The following is a 22,421-nucleotide window of genomic DNA, read 5'->3' as shown; positions in this document are numbered from 1 at the left end:
CATGAGCACACACTGGATTATCAACATCATGCTCACAGGGATCAAAGAGAGAAAAGGAAACTAACAACCAACTCCCATTCCTAGATGTGATGGTAGAAAGAACAGGAAATGCACAAATGTGTACAGAAAAGCCACACACACGGCCAAGATCCTGAACTGTAACCACCACCACCCAAACACACACAAGAGAATCTGCATTAGGACCCTGTTCAAAAGGGCTACAACACACTACAGCACTCCCAATCTGAGAAGAAAAAAAGAACACCCCAAGTCTTTGCCAACAGATATCCGCACAACTTCATCCGGAGATGCCCAGCAGACATACAACATAGCCAGGACATGCCACAAGCCAACACACTAACCACTCTACCTTATTTTTTAAAAATCTCAGAACAGAGAGCCAGATCTCTCAGATTCATGACAGCACAAACCAACAGCCATGCTCAGATAACAACTCACCAGAACAAAAAGATCCTTTTGCCATCGTGTGCAGGACAAATATGGTGTACAAGATTATATGCAGGGTCTGCTCCAAACACTACGTAGGACAGACAGGCAGACAACTAGCTGAAACTAACTACTTTCATGAAGATCAACTTGCCATTAAACGCCATGACCAGCTGTCCCTAGTGGTTATACACACACAAGGACCACAAAATCAGCTGGACAACACAAAAAGACAAACCAGAACACAGCCAGAGAATTTTGAGAAGCACGCCATTCGTCCACTGACTCAATCAATAAACACATTGACCTGGACCCAATATACCGATTACTGCAAGTAACAACTGGAAGCAGCCAAAACAAAACTAAATAAATTCCAGCTGACAGTGCAACAGAGCCTCACAGGAGGATGCATAGTACTGATGATGTCACCTGGAAAGGGGACAACACATCTGCAAACTAACTTCCCTGTTAGGCGAACATACCCACAACAAATACAACAAAGGTTGATGGTCTCTACTTCAACTAGGTATCAGGAGTTTAAACTTGAAAATGGGTTGGCACCCAGTTGCTGATTAAATTTCTTCTTATCTGCAGTTCAGGAATTTCATCCAGAACAAGGTGTGAAATGGAATGCAAGAGATTCCTTTGAAGAGGAGCTGTGGAAAAGAAATATTGATATCAGCCTTATTGAATACTTTGTATTGAAAAATGGAATAAGTGTAAAAGGCCAGTTAACATAACAAAATATGCTGCAAGCAGTGTTTGGAGGGGTAAACGTAATGAGTGGACACAGAGATGATATGCATGAAGAGTGAAACAATACCCTCTCAAAGAAACTGCTCATCTAATAAAAAGTGGTATACACTCAAAGAATACTCAGAGAACATTAAGATAACTTTGCACCAGGAAAAGAACTCAATGGAACTGAATATTGAGCTAGCACTACACACATTATTCAATACACATCCTCAAAACCCCAATTAACAGAATCCAAATATCAGCGACAATATTCATGATAAAACAATCAATAACAGTCAGCTCTTGGCCAACGCTAACAAAGTCATACAGTACTATAGCATGAAGACAGGCCATTTGATCCAAAATGGTACATGCCGTCCAAAACATCCATCCATGCTAACCCCATTTCCCTGCACTTGGCCCATATCCTTCTAATCCTTTCCTATCATACATTTGTAAAAATGTCTTCTAAATGTTATTAATGTACTCACTTCAACCACTTCCATTAGCAACTCATTCTATGTGCATACCAATCTCTAAACAGGTTGCCCCTCAGGTCCCTTTTATTTTTTTCTCCCTCTCACCTTGAGCTGATGCCCTCAAGTCCTCGATTCCCCGATCCTGGAAAAAAGACTGAATGCATTCACCATATCCATGCCTCTCATGATCTTGTACACTTTTTAAAGGTTCCCTCCTCAGTCTCCTAGACTCAAAGTCCTAGCTTATCTAACCTCTCCCTGTTACTCCAACCCTCGAGACCTGGCAATATCCTCAATTTTTTCTGCACTCTTTCCAGTTTAATAACATCCTTTCTAAAACAAGGTGAGAAAACTGAACACAATACTCCACATGCGGCCTCACCAATGTCCTGTACAGCTGCAACACAATTTCTCAACTTCGATACTCAGCGCCTGGACCGATGAAGGCCAGTGTGCCAAAAGCCTTCTTCACTGCACTGTCTACCTGTGACTCCAATGTCAGAGAACTGGGAACCTCTACTTAAGGATCCCTAGATTCGACTACACAAGACCCTACCATTCATCATGAAATTCCTACTTTGATTTGACTTTCTAAAATACAAGATCTCACACATATCTATTCTGAACTCCATCTGCCATTTCTCAGCCCACTTCCCCAGCTGATCAAGGTGCTTTGCAATTTCTGACAATCTTCCTCACTGTCTACGATACTGTCTATTTTAGTGTCATCTGCAAACTTATTAATTATGCCTTCTACATCCTCATCCAAACCATTGATACAGATAAACTGCAATGGGCCCATCACCAACCTGAGGCACTCCACTAGGCACAGGCCTCCAGTCTGACAAGCATCCTTCCACTATTGCCTGCTGCTTCCCATCATTGAGCCAATTTTGTATCCAATTTGGCCACTCCTTCTGGATTCCATGTGATCTAACCTTCCAGAGCAGCCTACCATGTGGAACTTTATCAAAGGCCTTACTGAAATCCATATCGATTACATCTACCACCCTGCCCTCAATCATCCTGGTCACTTCAAAGATTCTAACAAATTTGAGGCATTCTCCCACTCACAAAGTCATGGTGACTACTCCTGAAATCAAACCCGGTCTTTCCAAATGCATGTATATTTTATCTTCCAAAACTTTCAAGTAACTCACCCAAAGCTCAACCAACTTTTAAGATTTTATCAAGTCCCTATGTAGCCTAATTTGCCGATTGCTGGTCAGCACATTGTGGAACAAATGGCCTGTTTCTATGCTATATGACTGAGTTATAGTTGCAAGGACTATAATTTCACTGAAATAACTACAAAGCCCAATATCCTGTCACCAAGTCACCCTTTATTTACATGTGCAGAGTTCTTGACACTGATCCAGCTCCCAGAGAGAACAGGATGTCTGGCACTTTTTGTTGTTTTTGATCCTTTTTTCCCCAAATCACCCATAGCTGTGTATATATACAATGACACATTAAAAAGACACCACTGTGCAAAAACTTTATTCTAGATTTTCCACCTCCACAAAAATATCCACATGGCTAGTGAAATATTAACAAGCATTTCCCTTAGTGGGCTTTGCTTATGTCAAAAAAGTGAAGGGGATGCCCTCCTGTTCTTATCTGACATCCAAGGCTTCCTGCTTGGACCAGATTAACAGGCCCAACCAAGGAACTCAATCTATGAGATCCACGTGCTGGACTCATTACAATCACTATATCCTTCCACCTCCAAGTCAGAGGACATGGGCAGTTTTGTTTTGGAGCTCCTCCTGGGGTCAGGCTCCTCCCACTCTGCCTCTGGTACAGCCAGCAGGTAATGCACAATAGCTCACTTCTCGCACCCGGAGTGTCTTAGAAGAAATTAATTTTCTTCTTCAGGCTGCACAGATGTCGAAGCTGTGACATCCATGCCGTCCATCTCAGATTGAGGTATTTCCAATACCTGATTGAGAGGGAAATCCCACAGGTTCTGAGACAATTGGACAGGATTGAGAGGAGCCTGGCATGTTTTGCTCCCACACCAGTTACAAGTTTGCAGCTTTCTTACGGTCCATGTGCTTGTTCAGGACCATCACACCAACCAAAACCTTATACCTTACTGGACCTAACTTTGCGACAACCATGCCTCTGACCCATGCAGAGCCATTCCTGTGGTTGCTATCCACAATTTGCCCCCTGAAGTAAACGGTCTCCTTCACTTAGCATCTTGTGCCTGGCATTGACATTGCCTGATGTTGCTTCATTACCCCCCAACTCCCAGGTTCAGGACTATCAAATTTAACCCAGTGAGGTCTTTTTTTCCCTGTTATCAACTCTGCTGGAACTGTTCCTGCAGTTGCACAAGAGGTGGTCCAACCATCAGAACAGTTCCATATCTAGTGAGGCTGTGGACTGTTTCTTTAAGCCTGCCTTTAAAGCTTAGGCTGCTTTTCCTGCCAGGCCATTGGAAAGTGTGGAGCTGCTCTTATGACAAGTGCCATTTGACTTTAGGAAACACTCAAATTCCCTGCCTGTAAACAATGCCCCAGTAACTGCGACCACCATTTCTGGAAATCTGTGTACTGCAACAGGTGTGTGCAGTTTTTCTACTGGCATCCCTGTGTTTGACATATTAACTCTATGCATATCCAGCCACTTAGAGTGGGCACCTACCATGACTAAGAACATTAAGCCCATAGGTAGCGTGTACCCAAGCTCATGGTTTACTCGGCCACTCCCACAAATATGGAGGACCTGCTGGTGGTAATCTTTGTCCTTGTTGGAACTCTGGGCACTATCCCACCAATGCATGATGTCTGCATCCAACCCTGGCCACCAAATATAACTTCCCACAAATATCTTCATTTTGGAAATCACTGGATGATCCTGGAGAAGTTCGGCCAATATCTGGCAGTGACCACCACTCAGGACAATCACTCTGGCTCTCCATAATATGCTATCCTTTACTGTGATCTAATCCCGCTGGGTCATAAAAGGTTTCAATTCTGTTTGACTGTCTTTTGGTTCCCCCAGCAACACCAGTTGTTTCAGTTTGCTAGGACTGGATCCTTGTGTCCAAAAGTCTGATATTGGCAGCTGTGACAGAAAGTGATATCCAGAAAATTTAAAACCATTAAAAGACTGCTGCAAATGTTTTATGAGCATGCTTTTCTCTCATCGACACAGAAATAACGGCATAAACTGGTATTCTTAACAGAGTCACCCTTTATTTACACATGGAGAGTCCTTGATACTGATCTAGGTGCCTCAGAGCCAGTTCTCCAAATGAACAGGATGTCTGACACTCCTGTTTACTTTCGTCAGCCAGGGTTCCCTGATTGGGGCTGTTAATCTGACCCAAATCAGGGAACTCAATCTATGAGATCCACCCAGCTGACCTTGTTACAATCACGACATGTACCATAATCAAGACTGAAGTTCAGTATTGATCAGCTTTCTGAACTTGTATTCAAAAGTGACATACAATTTACATTAAAATAAAGATGAAACCACATGGCAGAAACTCCATGTTAGGGATGGCTGATTAGTTTCAGCCATGTTTGTAAAATCCTTATTATCTGGCATCACTGCCAGCACAGCACTCGGTTTTAGAAAGATCACAAAATATGGACAGTATGCTCAATCAAAATGTCCCAATGATATGGTTGCCAACGCTTGTGGCAATGTCTGCTTATTTTCACTTCATTTTGTTTTACATGCAGAGCAGAGTGCTACAGGAGGCAGAAGGGGGCAAAAACAAATATCGCCTGTGAGCTAGGGATCCTACCCCAGTCTCTACAATGAAGCAGATTAATTGCCAAAAGTTGACACAAGGATGAGATATCTGAAGATTGCTTAAAATAAGTAGTTAAGAGTTGTCAGCAAAGCTTTGTTTAGGATGTTCTGCTAAGTGATTTCTGAACTATTCTTTCCCAAACCAACTTGTAGCTGTCACAACCAATGGCATGACCTGCATTATAATGATCTTCAATTGGCTCTTCTAATAAGTTTCTGGTGTGGCATGGTGGCTTAGTGGTTAGCATTGCTGCCTCACAGCGCCAAGGACCTGGGTTGGATTTGAGCTTCAGGCAACTGAAGTTTGCACATTCTACTAGTCTCTGCGTGGGTTTGCTCAGTGTGCTCCGGTTTCCTCCCACAATCCAAAGATATGCAGGATAGATGAATTGGACATACTAAATTTCACATTGTGTCCAGGGATGTGTTGGTTATGTCCATTAGTCAGGGTAAATGTAGAGTAAGAGGGTAGGGGAATAGGTTTGGGTGAGATACTCTTCGGAGGGTCGGTGTGGACTTGTTAGGCCGAAGGAGCTTCGAAATTGACGTTTCGGGCAAAAGCCCTTCATCAGGAATAAAGGTAGTGAGCCTGAAGCGTGGAGAGATAAGCTAGAGGAGGGTGGGGGTGGGGAGAAAGTAGCACAGAGTACAATTGGTGAGTGGGGGAGGGGATAAAGGTGTTAGGTCAGGGAGGAGAGGGTGGAGTGGATAGGTGGAAAAGGAGATAGGCAGGTAGGGCAAGTCCGGACAAGTCATGGGGACAGTGCTGAGCTGGAAGTTTGGAACTAGAGTGAGGTGGGAGAAGGGGAAATTACTCTTCCAGCACCACTAATCCAGAATCTGGTTTCCAGCATCTGCAGTCATTGTTTTTACCTTGTTAGTCCGAAGGGCCTGTTTCCACACTGTAGGGATTCTATTAAGTCTGTTGAATACCAAGACTTAGTAAGCAAGGTCTGTCTTAAGGGAATGGTGAAATCTAGTCGCTGAAATGAAATCACTACAGATACGGCACAAAATGAAATAGTACAGCAGTAAAAGAGTTCCCAGGCTACCGACTGGGAGAATGGATAGAAAGCATTACAATAAGATTGGGATTAACAAGTTCAGAGGATCGGGATCCCAGAAGTTTCCACGTTTATACCATGAGTTTCAAATTGGGATCTGAGAGATCAGGACATTTCTCCACAAATAAATGAGCATAATTACAATAACCACAGATTTCTGCACGCATATATTTTCTCTGATATTAAAAATACATGCTACAAAACAGCTGCACAGTGGCTCAGTGGTTAGCACCATTGCATCACAGCACCAGGGACCAGAGTTCGATTCCCACCTTGGGTGACTGTCTGTGTAGAGTTTGCATGTTCTCCCCTTGCCTGTGTAGATTTCCTCAAACCAAAAGGTGTGCAGAACAGGTGAACTGGCCATGTTAAATTGCCCATCATGTTAGGTGCATTAGTTAGGGGTAAATGTAGAGGAATGGATCTGGGTGGGTTACTCTTCAGAGGGTCAGTGTGGACTTGTTGGGCCAAAGGGCCTGTTTCCATACTGTAGGTAATCTAATCTAAAAACATTCCAAGTTGGAGAATGGCAGACTCAGCATAAAGTTTGAAAATCACAGGTCTAGACAATTCAATTTGTTTCACTGACCTAGAATTCAGGGATTAGCAACAGAATTTATGTTGTGATATCTTGATCATTTGAGTGAATTATTTACTCAAATATTTGCTAAAGGAGATGTATTGCAATTGCAAATGTCAATACTAAAACATATGCAGATGCATGAATGTTAGTCTTAAAATTGTTTGGGCTGTTGAAGAGACAGTCTTGCAATATCAGAGTAGCAGCTTTTCACAGTAGCTGGACATGAGCCAGTACAGTGGGTTCTGATATAACACGATAGTTCCATTCTCGGACAATCGCATGTTAAGAAAATGGTGTATTGGTTGCCCCATTTAAGCTAATGGGGCCGGAATCGTGTTATAGCCAATAGAGGTAAGGAAAGTTTGCATTCTACCAATAATGGCCGAAGTTCTTCAATCGCGTTAAAGCCAATTCGCTTTGAATAAACACTTTATAGCAGAACCGCCTTGACAAGAAACCTCTTCTAGAAGTGGTTCTATGATCATAAACAGGCTCTAAAAGAGGTTTAAGGGTACACATCCAACACTCAAGGCTTCATTTACCTTCTTTACTTCTAATTCAAATGCCTGTGCCAGAGCAGCATGGGAGATTCCTCCCTATTTCCAACTAGGATAGATAAAAATTAATAAGCATTCATCAACTTGTATTGCTGAATTAACTTCCAATAGAGTAATAGAGATGTACAGCACTGAAACAGAACCTTCAGTCCAATTCGTCCATGTCAACCAGATATCCCAACCCAATATAGTCCCACCTGCCAGCACCCGGCCCATATCCCTCCAAACCCTTCCTATTCATATTCCCACCCAGATGCCTTTCAAATGTTGCAATCGTACTAGCCTCCACCACTTCCTCTGGCAGCTCATTCCATACATGTACCATCCTCTGCATGAAAAGGTTACCCCTCAGGTCTCTTTTATATCTTTCCCCTCTCACCCTAAACTTATGCCCTGTAGTTCTGGACTCCCTCACTTCAAGGGAGAGGTGTATTTTGTATATTTTTCCTATCCACGCCCCTCATTATTTTATAAACATCTGTAAGGTCACCCCTCAGCTCCGACGCTCCAGGGAAAACAGCCCCAGCATATTCAACCTCTCCCTTTAGCTCAATTCCTCCAACCCTGGAAACATCTTTGTAAATCTTTTCTGAACCTTTTCAAGTTTCATAACATCCTTCCAATAGATTTGCACACAATATTCCAAAAGTGGCATAACCGATGTTTTGTACATCTGCAACATGACCTCCCAACTCCTGTACTCAATACTCTGACCAATAAAGGAAAGCAAACCAAATGCCTTCTTCACTACAAATCAACATGTAGCAGACAAAAGTATATATTTCACCATGAATATTAGGAGGTCCTCCACAAATGCAGGAATACTAATAGAGAAAACCATTTCCTGCTGGAACACACATCCAACAACCCTGCAATGAATCAAAGAATAAATCTGGTATGAAGTTTCAATTATTTAACCAAAGCAGCAAAATGATTTTAACCTCTGCCTGTTTGTACAACCTCCTGAATTTTAATTTCTGCTGTTTCAAAATCTTGTCCAATGAAGTATTTTACACAATGCAGTTTCAACTGATCATTTATTCCAAGTTCATATTCAGAAAACCTGGGAGATACAGTATTACTGATTCACTTGCATTCTGACATGACATCAGCTCATCTATTTTCCTCTTTTGTGCCAGACAGGGAAACAGATACAAGCTAACATTGAGGCAAAACTGTGTTACGCTAAAACATGCACTGAGTGCACTGAAGGGAACTGAAGTGAGAACATTTTAATGTTCCATCTCAGCAATCTATGTGATTATCACACCAAGGCACTGCGTGGGACAACTAAACAGGTAACAAAAAAATGCTTTTCATTATACACTGCCACAGAGGTAGCTTCATAACATTTTATATGAAGGAAGCCTCTGGATTATGAACAGGTTTTGCTCTTAAGTCGGCTGGCAAATCAATTTGCATACAAAGCCAAACAATACAGTACAAGACATCTGCAAGTATGAGCAAACGCAAGTACGTAAGAGTTCACATGCCGGAAATAGTAACATGGGACATGGTTTGTATGAGCATTTGTAGTTGGCCAATCACAAATTGAAGACTCCCTCCCCTCACTGTATGAACATACAGCATAAGTGAAGTAGACCATTCAGCCCATCGAGTCTGCTGCACAATACCGGTTGATCTGTTCATTTCAAATATTTCCCTTCAGAAAGAAAAGGTTATTCCAAATTAACATACTTTGTACAATGAAATATTCCAAGACATTACAAAGGCTACAGGGTAATTTTGACCCCAGTTAGCCCATTTGTAAATAAACGGCATACGGGCGACAGTTGATAGTTGGTAGTTGGTCCAAAATCAATTCTGACCTGTATGTAATCCATACAATTCAAGGTTTTAAAATAAAAATCACAAGCTAAACCATAACCTTTTGTTCCTTTCTCGATGCAAAAACATTAAACCAAAAAGGTGAAAGTTAGACCTACATAGTAAAATGTTAGTTGAAATTTTACTGTGCAGAATTATTTTGTTACCAACTGCTGAAGAAGTTTGGTTCCATCAGGTGTGGCATTTATTACTTACATACAAGCACATGTAGACTGTGCAAATATAAATTGTTTCAATAACGTTTCCTTTTTAAAGAAGTATAACTTAATACTCATCAGGTAAATTCAGACTTGGCAATCATATAGAAAAGGTTTTTGTTCTCTCCTGATCCTTATCACTACTGACGACAATAGAAGAGCTTTGTGTCCACAAACTTCCATCCAAGGATTCTTCCACATCCGGCAGAGATTTTACTGCACCTTCGAACACCTCACAAACTGTGTCCATTGCTCTCAATGTGATCTCTTCCACGTTGGGGAGACAGGGCACCAACTTGCAGAACATTTCAGAGAACATCTGAGACACATGCACTAAACAACCCCACAGCCCAGGAGCCGATCACTTTGGCTCCCTCTCCCACTCCAAGGACATGCAAGTTCTGGATCTCCTACACCACCAAACTCTAGCCACCTGACGCCTGGAGGAAGAACACCTCATCTTCTGCCTTGGGACCCTCCAACCACATGCAATCAATGTCAATTTCACCAGTTTCCTCAACTTCCCTCCCCCCAACTTGTACCAGATCCAACACTCCAGTTCGGCACGGCCGTCTTGAACTGTCCTACCTGCCCATCTTCCTTCCCACCTGTTCACTCCACCCTCATTTCCAACCTATCACCACCCCCCACCTTCATCCACCTGTCCCATTCCCAGCTACATCCCCCCCCCAATCCCACTCCCCTTCCATGTATTTCTCAGCCCCCTTGCGCCTCACTCCCTCATTCCTGAAGAGCTTATGTTTGAAACGCTGACTCTCCTGCTCCTCAGATGCTGCCTGAGCAGCTGTGCTTTTCCAGAGTCTCAATTTTTGACAACATAAGAGGTGGACTGTCAATTCGCTACCACACAAAGTCAAAATCGATCCAGGTGTTTCTATGGGTCCAGATAGCATTACCGTTGTATTTTTGGGTGTAGTATTCCTGGCAAGGCATCCAGGGAAGTTATTTGGGTGGAACTGAGAAATAAGAAAGGGATGATCACTTAGTGGGATTGTTTTACGGACCCCCCTAATAATCAGTGAGAAATTGAGAAACAAGTTTGTAAGGAGATTTCAGTTATCTGTAAGAATTACAGGGTGGTTATGGTAGGGCATTTTAACTTTCCAAATATAGACTGGGACTGCCATAGTGTTAAGGGTTTAGATGGAGAGGAATTTGTTCAGTGTGTACAAGAAAACTTTCTGATTCAGTGTGTGGATGTACCTACTAGAGAAGGTACAAAACTTAACCTTCTTTTGGGAAGTAAGGCAGGGCAGGTGACTGAGCTGTGGGGAGAACTTTGGAGCCAGCGACCTTATTCTATTAGTATTAAAATAGTCATGGAAAAGTATAGACTGAATCTAAAAGTTGAAGCTCTATATTGGAGGAAGGCTAAATTTGACAGTATTAGGCAAGAATTTTCAAAAGCTGATTTGGGGCAGATGTTTGCAGGTAAAAGGGACAGTTGCAAAATGGGAAGGCTTCAGAAATGAGATAACGAGAGTATATTCCCTCTTAGGGTGAAAGGAAAGGCTGGTAGGTGTAAAGAATGCTGGATGACTAGGGAAATTGAGGTTTAGGTCAAGAAAAAGAAGGAAGCACACGTCAGGTATAGACAGGAGAGATCAAATGAATTCTTAGTAGAGCATAAAGGCATTAGGAGCATACTTAAGAGGGAAATCAGGGAGGGCAAAAAGGGGACAGGAGATAGCTTTGGATTCTCCTTAACCCTATTTGCCAAAGGGATTTTATAAACCCATTAGGACAAAAGTGTAAAGAGGTAGTGAACAGGGCTTCTCAAAGATCAGCAAGGCAGCTGAAATATGGAGCCGTAGGAGATGGGGGAAGATATTAAACAAACATTTTGCATCAGTGTTTACTGTGGAGAAGGACATGGAAGACATAGAATGTGGGAAAATAGACAATGACATCTTGAAAAATGTCCATATTACAGAGGTGGTGCTGCTGGATGTCTTGAAATGCATAAAAGTGGATAAATCCCCAGGACCTGATAAGGTGTACTTAGAACTCCATGGGAAGCTCGGGGAGTGATTCCTGGGTCCCTTGCTGAGATATTTGTATCGAGAGTCACAAGTGAGGTGCCAGAAGACTGGAGGTTGGTTAACTTGGTGCCACTATTTAAGGAAGGTGGTAAGGAAAGCCAGGGAACTATAGACCAGGGAGCCTGACGTCTACAATTGGTGGGCAAGTTGTTGGAGGGCATTCTGAGGGACAGGATTTACAGGTACTTGGAAAGGCAAGAACTGATAAGGGATATTCTGCATGGCTTTGTGCATGGGAAATCATGTCTCACGAAACTGATTGAGCTTTTTGAAGTAACTAAGAGGATTGATGAGGACAAAGTGGTGGACGTGACCTAAATAGACTTCAGTAAGGTGTGCAACAAGGCTCTTCATGGGAGACTGGTTAGCAAGATTAGATCTCATGGAATACAGGGAGAACTCACCATTTGGATACAGAACTGGCTCAAAAGGTAGAAGACAGAGGGTGGTGGATGGGTGCTTTTCAGACTGGAGGCCTCTGACCAGTGGTGTGCCACAAGGATCAGTGCTGGGTCCAATGCTTAGCATCATTTATATCAATGATTTGGGTGTGAACATGGGAGGTATAGTAAGTTTGCAGAGAACACCAAAATTGGAGATGTAGCGAACAGTGAAGAAGGTTACCTCAGAACAACAGGATCTTGATCAGATGGACCAGTGGGCTGAGTGGCAGATGGAGTTTAATTTAGATAAATGCAAGGTGCTGCATTTTGGAAAAGCAAATCAGAGCAGGACTTCTACACTTAATGGTAAGGTCCTGGAGAGTATTGCTGAACAAAGACCTAGGAGTGCAGGTTCATAGCTCCTTGAAAAGTAGAGTCGCAGGTGGATAGGATAGTGAAGACGGCATTTAGTATGCTTTCCCTTATTGGTCAGAGCATTGAGTATGGGAATTGGGAAGTCATGTTGCAGCTGTACAGGCATTGGTTAGGCCACTTTTTGAATATTGCATGCAATTCTGATCTCCTTCCTATTGGAAGGATGTTGTGAAACTTGAAAGGGTTCAGAAAAGATTTACAAGGACGTTACCAGGGTTGGAGGATTTGAGCTATAGGGTGAGGCTGAATAGGCTGGGGCTGTTTTCCCTGGAGAACTGGAGGCTGAGGGGTGACCTTATAGAGGTTTATAAAATCATGAGGGGCATGGATAGGATAAATAGACCAAGATATTTTCTCTGGGGTAGGGGAGTCCAGAACTAGAGGGCCGAGGTTTAGGGTGAGACAAGGAAGATATAGGAGACACCTAAGGGGTAACCTTTTCAACAGAACCGCGCGTATGGAATGAGGCGCCAGAGGAAGTGGAGGAGACTGGTCCAATTACAGCATTTAAAAGGCATAGATGGGTCTATGAACAGAAAGAGTTGAGAGGAATATGAGCCAAGTGCTGGCAAATGGGACTAGATTAGGTTAGGATGTCTGGTCAGCATGGACAAGTTGGACTGAAGGTCTGTTTCAAGCAGTACATCTGACTCTAGTAAGTATGAATTAAAGCCCTATATACACCACAGTTCAATGAAGTTACTCACAATACATGCCTTGAATTTTCTTCTATGGGATTTGGCCAATTTGTACTGCACATCAGCTCTGAAAATAGTGGAACTATACGTGTACACCTCAATTGTTATTTTGAGGGGTGATCTATATAGTGCAAGAGAAAGGTTGATGGTAGTCAGCCAAGATTACCTGCAGCCAAAATAAAACCATTGGAAACCCTAGACTCCAAACGTAGTTTTTAAATAACGACATTTAAAAAAAAAAGTCCCAATGGGTTTACAGGAGTGTAATTTGAAAAAAAAAGTTTTCTCCTCAATTGATGTTTGCTGCCTCTGGACATTGTATGCCACCTCATTAATATTACAGTGCTGCTTCCAGAGACAGAATAATCATCTAAAATGAAGTATTAATATTCCATTAACTTTACTGCATCACCTAAGAAACAAATAGAACATTAGCTACCAAATGGTAGTTTGGTAGCATTCAGTATGTCAGTTCTGGTTGCAGTGGAATTGGCTCTCGCCAATCCCATAGTACAGAAAATTACTAGTCTTCACGAACAAGAGCAAAACAGAGGGAATGAGAGACAGGATGCAAAAATGAAAGATGTGCCAAAGAAGGAAAAAAAAACGATGAAAAATATCACAAAAACAAATAGATAAAATGAGAGAAAAAATGTGAACAGGAAAACAAACAACTGGACAAGGAATACAAAAAAAGGGATGATACACAAGAGGAGTTTGAAAGAAGAAGGAATGTAAAAGAACACAGACGAGAGCACGAGAGAGCGAGGGAGCGAGAGCACAAGAGCGCGAGGGAGCGAGAGCGCTAAAGGCAAAGACCAATTTTTTTTTCCATTATGATTATATTGTTCATATTCTTTTTAGAGTAACTTAAATAGAATCATTTTATTATACCTTTCTAACTTGGTCAGATGCCAAACTATGGTGTATCTAAGGAACACTCAGTGTTTCACCTTGCAAAGACAAAGGAGTCAGTGCAACTGATTGGCCTTAATTTATCTCAATTCTATAATGCTTGAATCTTTAACTGTGACCATGAAACAATTTTCATTTATAGAAATTTGACATCTATGTACATTTTCTCCCCCACAAAAAGGGCCAAAATGCCTCATTTTGTGACTCAAAATGATCTAAGAATCATACACATAAAAGTTGAATATATTTACTTCATTTTTTTTAAAAGAGTCAAAACCATAAAATGATTCCAAGTGATTTGCATGGAAGCAAATAAACATTAAAATTGGGCAGCTCACCTGACTCCTGTCCTTGTCTACTTTCTTGAAACATTTATTCAATGACAAATTATGTCTAACAGAATTTTTCCACCCAGTCGGAGCATTTGCAAAGTAAGGGAAATGTTCTAGGATCCAGTTGTATATATCCTTAACAGGCAGGCGTTTGCTGGGTGAATCTTCAATAGCCATAAATATGAGACAGCTAAAAGAATAAGGTGGTTTACAGTTAGGGTTCTGCTTGGCATCATATGGCTGGTCAGAATGAGCAGGGGATGGTGGAGTATCCTCATCGATATCCTGAACCGGGCTAACACTACGAAGTACAGTGTCCCCAAAACTTTTGAGCAGGTTTTTGCTCTCATGCAGCCAGTTCAGGTTTGTTAACTCTTCATCCTCCATGGCTACTTTTTCCAAATGGATGGCAGGCAAATAACTGCTCGTAATGTCCAGTTCCTCAACTTCCTGGAACGCCTTGGTTAGTGAACTTCCTGGGTAACACTGGCTCAGTCCACTCGAAACACTAATTCCAGAGCCTTCTGGCTTCTTACTGGGAGGCATGACTGGACCCATTTAGACCAAGGCTCCTAATGGAAGGCAAAATAGAAAGAAGTTAGGCGAGATGCATACATCATCAGTAAATGGATTCACCCTCCCTCTTTCTATGCCAATAACTTTGGCTACAAATGGAACTCCAATTCCCTTGAGCATCTAAGCAGGAAAATTACATCATGGCTGACAGCAAAATAATTTAGTTATACTGTTGCTACAGCAACTCACTGCTCTGTTTGTGCTTTATTTGCTTATTACAAGTCAAAACCACAGGGATTTGACTAGCAGTTTACTGTGAATTTCTTTTGCACTTTGCAGCCAACTTTTAGCCTAACATTTCCTGTAATCTTAATTTAGCATTCAAAACACTGTTTGAGGTGGTGACAGAAAAGGAAAAACAACACATGAAACGGGAGAAAATAACTGTTTAAAGCATTTTGTGTGATTAAAACTTGAGACATAATTAATTTGAAGGACAGAAAACATTTGTTTGCACCCAGGGCTCTATAAAACTGCCAAGTTGGACACTACAAATACCTTCAGTACAAAAATATGGAACTCCTCTGGTTGCTGACATAAGGTCCTAGATCGATTTTGTCTATGCAGAAATAACAGAATTCAAGTAGTTTGCTACAGTACCCCAGCTCCAAGCAAACTAATGTTTCAATATCCATGGGAGAGCAGCCCTTTGGTCTAGTAGGACAATGCTGACTTGACTCCTTCACATGCCAACAACTGAGTGTGGTTCATCAGTAATGCTTTTGAAACCAAAGTAAATATCACACAACACCAGGTTATAGTCCAACAGGTTTATCTGGAAGCACTAGCTTTCAGAGCGGCGCTCCTTCATCAGGTGGTTGTGGGGGTTAAGATCATGCTCACAGAATTTATAGCCAAAAGGAGTCCAGTGTCATGGAGATGTGATACAGTAAACCATCTTAGATTAAAACTTCATTCTTTTATAATGGGATATGCCAGTTTCTGTTCTTTGATATGTAAATCCCAGAACTTCTTTTAAATTACGTTCCCAAGATAGCTCAGGTTTTTAAACAAATCGATATGATGTCTGTCTGTGTCCCAATGCTATGTCAGACTGACAAACCCTCGGTTTAGTTTTACATGAATTTGTGCAGTTTTTGAGCAAAATAAAATGTAATTCTACAAAAACAAAATTAATCCCCTAAGCATGTGTGTGCGCACGTAGGGATGACAGATCGAGTGCGTGGGCGAGCGCGTGCGTGAGCGAGCGAGGGGGTGTATGTATGTCCTTATGAGAGCAAGCATACGTGCGAGAGTGTGCATGTCATTCAGTGGAATCACCTGTAGTGGTGACATGAACCCAAGGTCCCAGTTGAGGCCATTCACATGGGTACCAAACTTTGCTATCAGCTTCTGCTCAGCCACTCTGTGTTGCTGCTTGTCCCGAAGTCTGCCTTGGAGGATGGTCACCCACAGGTCAAAGGCCACATGTCCCCAATTGGGAGGGAACACTCCTCCTGGTGATTGCTGTGTGAAATCCATTCATCCGTTATCATACCGTCTGCTCAGTCTCCACAACATACCATGCCTCAGGGCATCCTTGCCTGCAGCATAGGAGATAGACCATGTTGGGCAAGTCACATGAGGACTTGCCACGTACATTGTGGGAGGTGTCCCCACATGTAATGGTGTTACCCATGTCGATACTCTGACATATCTTGCAGCGCCTGCTGTGGCAGGATTGTACAGTGTTGTTGACCTGAAGGCTGGGCAGTTTGCTAAGAATCATGATCTGAGGTTCAGTGGTTGGTTAAAGGAGAGAAGTGGATGTGTGGGGAAGGTCTTGGCGAGGTGCTCATCCTCATTGATCATGTGTTGCAGGCTGCGAAGAACATGGCGTAGTCGTTTGGCTCCCGGGAAGTACTGGACAACAGAGGGTTCCCTGTCTGTTGCAGTCTGTGTCTGTCTCCTGAGATGGTCATTACGGTTTCTCACTGTGGCACTTCGGAATTTAAACCCACATATTCCTGATGACCTTACATCTCAAAAAAAAAATTTACCTCTACCTTAAAATAAAATCAAAGACTCTGCTTCCATCTCTTCATAAATGATTCCAAAGACTCATGACCCTCAAGAGAAGAATTACCCAATTTCTTTTAAATAGGTAGTTCCTGAATTTGAATAGCAATTCCTAGCTCTAAATACTCTCATAACAGACATCCTTTGAGGAACTACCCTATCAAAACTCCTCAGGGTTTTACAGGGAGACCCCTCACCCCCATGTCCGCAGAATCATTTTGTGGTTTCAGTTACCAGCAGTTTACCACAGCCTAAACATATTATAGGGAACTTTCCAGAACCAAGGAGCCTGCCAGGAAGGTAAATTTTCCATTTAAATGAATGGATTTGTTCCTATCCCTTCAAAATTGACATTGTATATTTTCCCACATTATACTCCATTTGCTACATCTTTGCCCTCTCAATTGACTCATTCATATCTCTTAGTAACCTCTCGCCCTCTTCACTGCTTGCTTTCCTATCCATTTCTGCCATCAGCACTATAACTTGTGCATGGTGTCTGAACAGACAGCAGAAGCCCTAAATGAGTTTTTTGCTTTGGTCTTCACTAAGGAAAGGGACCTTGTTGTGAATGAGAACTTTGAGGAGCCGGGAAACAGGCTTGAACAGATAGAGATTGAGGAAGTTAACATTTGCTAAAAATTTAAGCACACCATAGCTATGGAGAAGGAGAGAATTAGGCAAAATGGGAGGATATTTAATTGGGGAAGAGGAAACAATGATGCGATTACACATGAGTTAGGAAGCATGGACTGGGAGCAATTGTTCCATGGTAAAGGCACTATATCTTTAGGAGACTGTTTAAGGAACAGTTGTTGCGAGTGATGAATAAATATGTCCCTCTGAGACAGGTAAGAAGTGGTAAGATAAAGGAACCTTGGATGACGAGAGCGGTGGAGCTTCTCATCAAAAGGAAGAAGGTAGCTTACATAAGGTGGAGGAAGCTAGGGTCAAGCTCAGCTCTAGAGGATTACAGGCAAGCGAGGAAGGAGCTCAAAAATGGTCTGAGGAGAGCCAGGAGGGGGCACAAGAAAGGCTTGGCAGAACGGATTAGGGAGAACACAAAGGCATTTTACACTTGTGAGGAATAAGAGAATGGTCAAAGAAAGAGTAGGGCCAATCAGGGATAGCATAGGGAACTTGTGTGTGGAGTCTGAGGTGGTAGGGGAAGCTCTAAATGAGTTTTTTGCTTCTGTCTTTATGAAATAAACGAACTTTGTAGTTAATGAAACTTTTGAAGAGCAGGTATGCATGCTGGAATGGATAGAGATAGAGGAAGCTGATGTGCTGAAATTTTGTCAAACATTAAGATTGACAAATCGTCAGACCCGGACCAGATTTATCCTCGGCTGCTTTGGGAAAATGAGAAATGAGATTGCTTTGCCACTTGCGAAGATCTTTGCATCCTCGCTCTCCACTGGAGTCATACCTGAGGACTGGAGAGAGGCAAATGTAATTCCTCTCTTCAATAAAGGAAATAGGGAAATCCCTGGCAATTACAGACCAGTAAGTCTCACGTCTGTCGTCTGCAAGGTGTGAGAAAGGATTCTGAGGGATAGGATTTATGACCATCTGGAAGAGCATGGCTTGATTAAATGCAGTCAACACTGCTTTGTGAGGGGCAGATCATACCTCACAAACCTTATCGAGTTCTTTGAGGATGTGACTAGAAAAGTTTATGAAGGTCGAGCTGTGGATGTGGTGTATATGGACTTCAGCAAGGCATTTGATAAGGTTCCCCATGGTAGGCTCATTCAGAAGGTCGGAGGAATGGGATTCAGGGGAACATAGCTGTCTGGATACAGAATTGGCTGGCCAACAGAAGACAGCGAGTGGTAGTAGAAGGAAAATATTCTGCCTGGAAGTCAGTGGTGAGTGGTGTTCCACAGGGCTCTGTCCTTGGGCCTCTACTGTTTGTAATTTTTATTAATGACTTGGATGAGGGGATTGAAGGATGGGTCAGCAAGTTTGCAGACGAGACAAAGGTTGGAGGTGTCGTTGACAGTATAGAGGGCTGTCGTAGGCTGCAGCAGAACATTGACAGGTGCAGAGATGGGCTGAGAGGTGGCATATGGAGTTCAACCTGGATAAATGGGAGGTGATGCATTTTGGAAGGTCAAATTTGAAAGCCAAGTACAGGATTTAGGATAGGATTCTTGGCCGTGTGGAGGAACAGTGGGATCTTGGTGTGCGGGTACGTAGATCCCTTAAAATGGCCACCCAAGTGGACAGGGTTGTTAAGAAAGCATATGGTGTTTTGGCTTTCATTAACAGTGGGATTGAGTTTTAAGAGTCGTGAGATCTTGTTGAGCTCTATAAAACTTTGGTTAGACCGCACTTGGAATACTGCGTCCAGTTCTGGTCACCCTATTATAGGAAAGATGTGGATGCTTTGGAGAGGCTTCAGAGGTGGTTTACCAGGATGCTGCCTGGACAGGAGGGCTTATCTTATGAAGAGAGGTTGACTGAGCTCAGACTTTTTTCATTGGAGAAGAGGAGGAGGAGAGGGGACCTAATTGAGGTATACAAGATAATGAGAGGCATAGATGGAGTCGATAGCCAGAGACTATATCCCAGGGCAGAAATGACTAATACGAGGGGTCATAGTTTTAAGCTGGTTGGAGGAAAGTATAGAGGGGATGTCAGAGGCGGGTTCTTTACACAGAGTTGAGAGAGCATGGAATGCGTTGCCAGCAGTAGTTGTGGAAGCAAGGTCACTGGGGACATTTAAGATACTGCTGGATATGCATATGGTCACAGAAATTTGAGGGTGCATACATGAGGATCAATGGTCGGCACAACATCGTGGGCTGAAGGGCCTGTTCTGTGCTGTACTGTTCTATGTTCTAAGACTGATAAGCCCCCAGGGCCAGACCAGATTTATCCTAGGTTGCTAAGCCGCTGGTGAACATATTTGCTTCCTCACTTTCCACTGGAGATTGGAGGGAGGCGAATGTTGTTTCTCTTTTCAAGCAGCATAATTAAAGACCAGTCTTACATCTGTGGTCAGCAAGGTTTTAGAAAGAATTCTAAGGGATAGGATTTATGACTATTTGGAAAAGCATAGCGTGATTAAAAGCAGTCAGCATACCTTTGTGAGGGGCAGGTCATGCCTCACAAACCTTACTGAGTTCTTTGAGGTGACGACGAGACAGGTTGACAAAGGTCATTCATTAAGTCAGGAAGTATGGGATACAGGGAGATTTGGCTACCTGGATTCAGAATTGCTTGGCTGACAGATGGGAGAGTGTGATTGTAGATGGAAAGTATTCTGCCTAGAGGTCAGTGGTAAGTGGTGTTCCATAGGACTCTATTCTTGGGCCTCTGCTTTTTGTAGTTTTTATAAATGACTTGGACGAAGAGGTTGAGAAGTAGGTTAGTAAATTTGCCGATGACACAAGGTTGAAGGAGCCATTGATAGTCTTGAGGGCTATTGCACAACAAGCTGTAGAGCATAGAACATTACAGCGCAGTATTACAACGTTAAAGCCTTTGGCCCTTTATGTTGCACCAATCTGCGAGACCAATCTAAACCCATCTATTGGAACCCATAATGGAATCTGCACTATTCCATTATCATCCATATGGATATCTAATGACCATTTAAATGCCCTTAATGTTGGCAAGTCCACTACTGTTGCAGGCAGGGCATTCTACATCCTTATTACTATGAGTAAAGAACCTACCCTGACATCCATCCAATATCCATCACCCCTCAATTTAAAGCTGTGTCCCCTCATGCTAGCCATCACTGTCCAAAGAAAAAGATTCTCACTGACCACCCTATCTGATCATCTTGTATGTCGCTATTAAGTCACCTCTTAGCCGCCTTCTCTCTAACAAAAAAGTCTCAAGTCCCTCAGCTTTTCATCATCCGTACCAGGCAACATCCTGATAAATCTCCTCTACACCATTTCCAATACTTCTACATCCTTACTATACAGCGGCAACCAGAACTGCACGCAATACTCCAAATACAGCCGCACCAGGAGTTTTGTACAGCTGCAACATGACCTTACGGCTCCGAAACGCAAACCCTCTACCGATAAAAGCTAACACACCATACGCTTTCTTAACAACCCTATCAACCTTGGTGGCAACTTTCAGGGACCTACGCACATGAACACACATCTCTCTGATCATCCACACTACAAAAGAATCTTACTATTAGCCCAGTACTCTGTATTCCTGTTGCTCCTTCCAAAGTGAATCACTTCACACTTTTCTTCATTAAACTCCATTTGCTACCTCTCAAGCCAGTTCTGCAGCTTATTTATGTCCCTCTGTAACCTGCAACATCCTTTCCACAACTGCAAAAGCCTTCGGGTCATCCACAAATTTACTAACCCATCCTTCTATGCCCTCATCCCGGTCATTTATAAAAATGACAAACAGCAGTGGACTCAAAACAGATCTTTGCGGTACACCACTAGTTTTTGAACTCCAGGATGAATCTTTCCCATCAACCTGTCTTCTTACAGCTAGCCAATTTCTGATGCAAACTGCAAAATCACCCTCAATCAAATGCCTCCTTATTTTCTGCAATAGCCTACTTTGGGGAACCATATCAAAATGCTTTAATGAAATCCACATACACCACATCAACTGCTTTACCTTCATCCACCTGTTTGGTCACCTTCTCAAAGAATTATCTCTACTTGATTATCATTAACTTATCCAAGTGCCCTACTATAACTTCTGCAATAACAGTTTCGAACATTTTCCCTCTGACCGATGTTTAGTGAACTGACCTGTAGCTCCCTGCTTGTTCCTCATATCAGAACACATTCAACTCCACTATAATTGGAAGGGGACATGGGACCCATGAAAGGACATGTGTCTGCACAAGGACAGAATAAAAATTGGTGACAAAAACTAAAAGGCAAATATTATATGTAACACATATCTATAACTCTCAAACATATTTATCTCAACTCACTTAGAAGAGTCATTTCACATCATAGTAATCCCTTTCATAAGCTCTTCATGTGGATTACTGCATGCAAAAGTGACCAACTATCGTAGGCATAACTTGGAGACTTACAGATATTGAATTGAATTTATTGTCACATGTACCGAGGCACAGTGAAAAACTGTCTTGCGAGCAATACAGGCAGATCACAGAGTTAAATAGCACAGAGAAGTAAATAATAGGTAAACAACAGCAAAAACCAAAACACAAGTATAGGCAAACGTTATGAGTTTGTGCGAGTCCACTCAGATATAGCAGAGCATCAGGTATATGAAGCATCATAATTTGGAACATTAAGCAGTGTCAGACTGTTGCTCGTCTCTATAGGTCTAGCAGCTCCC

General features: G+C 42.4%; 1 protein-coding gene across 10 annotated transcripts in view; it reads right to left on the bottom strand.

Annotated features, from left to right (window-relative positions):
* The window catches only part of foxn3 (forkhead box N3), a 469,004-nt gene that overhangs the window by 305,113 nt on the left and 141,470 nt on the right, over positions 1-22,421 (bottom strand). For 9 of the 10 annotated variants that reach the window (XM_072568100.1, XM_072568099.1, XM_072568104.1 and 6 more), the window contains one exon: positions 14,520-15,085. In XM_072568100.1, coding sequence (XP_072424201.1) covers positions 14,520-15,071 — 552 coding nt within the window. In that variant the 5' untranslated portion in view covers positions 15,072-15,085. Of the gene's footprint in view, positions 1-14,519; positions 15,086-21,859; positions 21,949-22,421 lie in introns of all 10 variants that reach the window. The other variant, XM_072568103.1, reaches the window with a different exon arrangement.

Source organism: Chiloscyllium punctatum, chromosome 4, assembly GCF_047496795.1.
Source record: "Chiloscyllium punctatum isolate Juve2018m chromosome 4, sChiPun1.3, whole genome shotgun sequence".
In the NCBI taxonomy this organism is placed as follows: Eukaryota; Metazoa; Chordata; class Chondrichthyes; order Orectolobiformes; family Hemiscylliidae; genus Chiloscyllium; species Chiloscyllium punctatum.
Note: the sequence above shows the minus strand (reverse complement) of the source record. Positions and strands in the feature narration are given on the sequence as shown.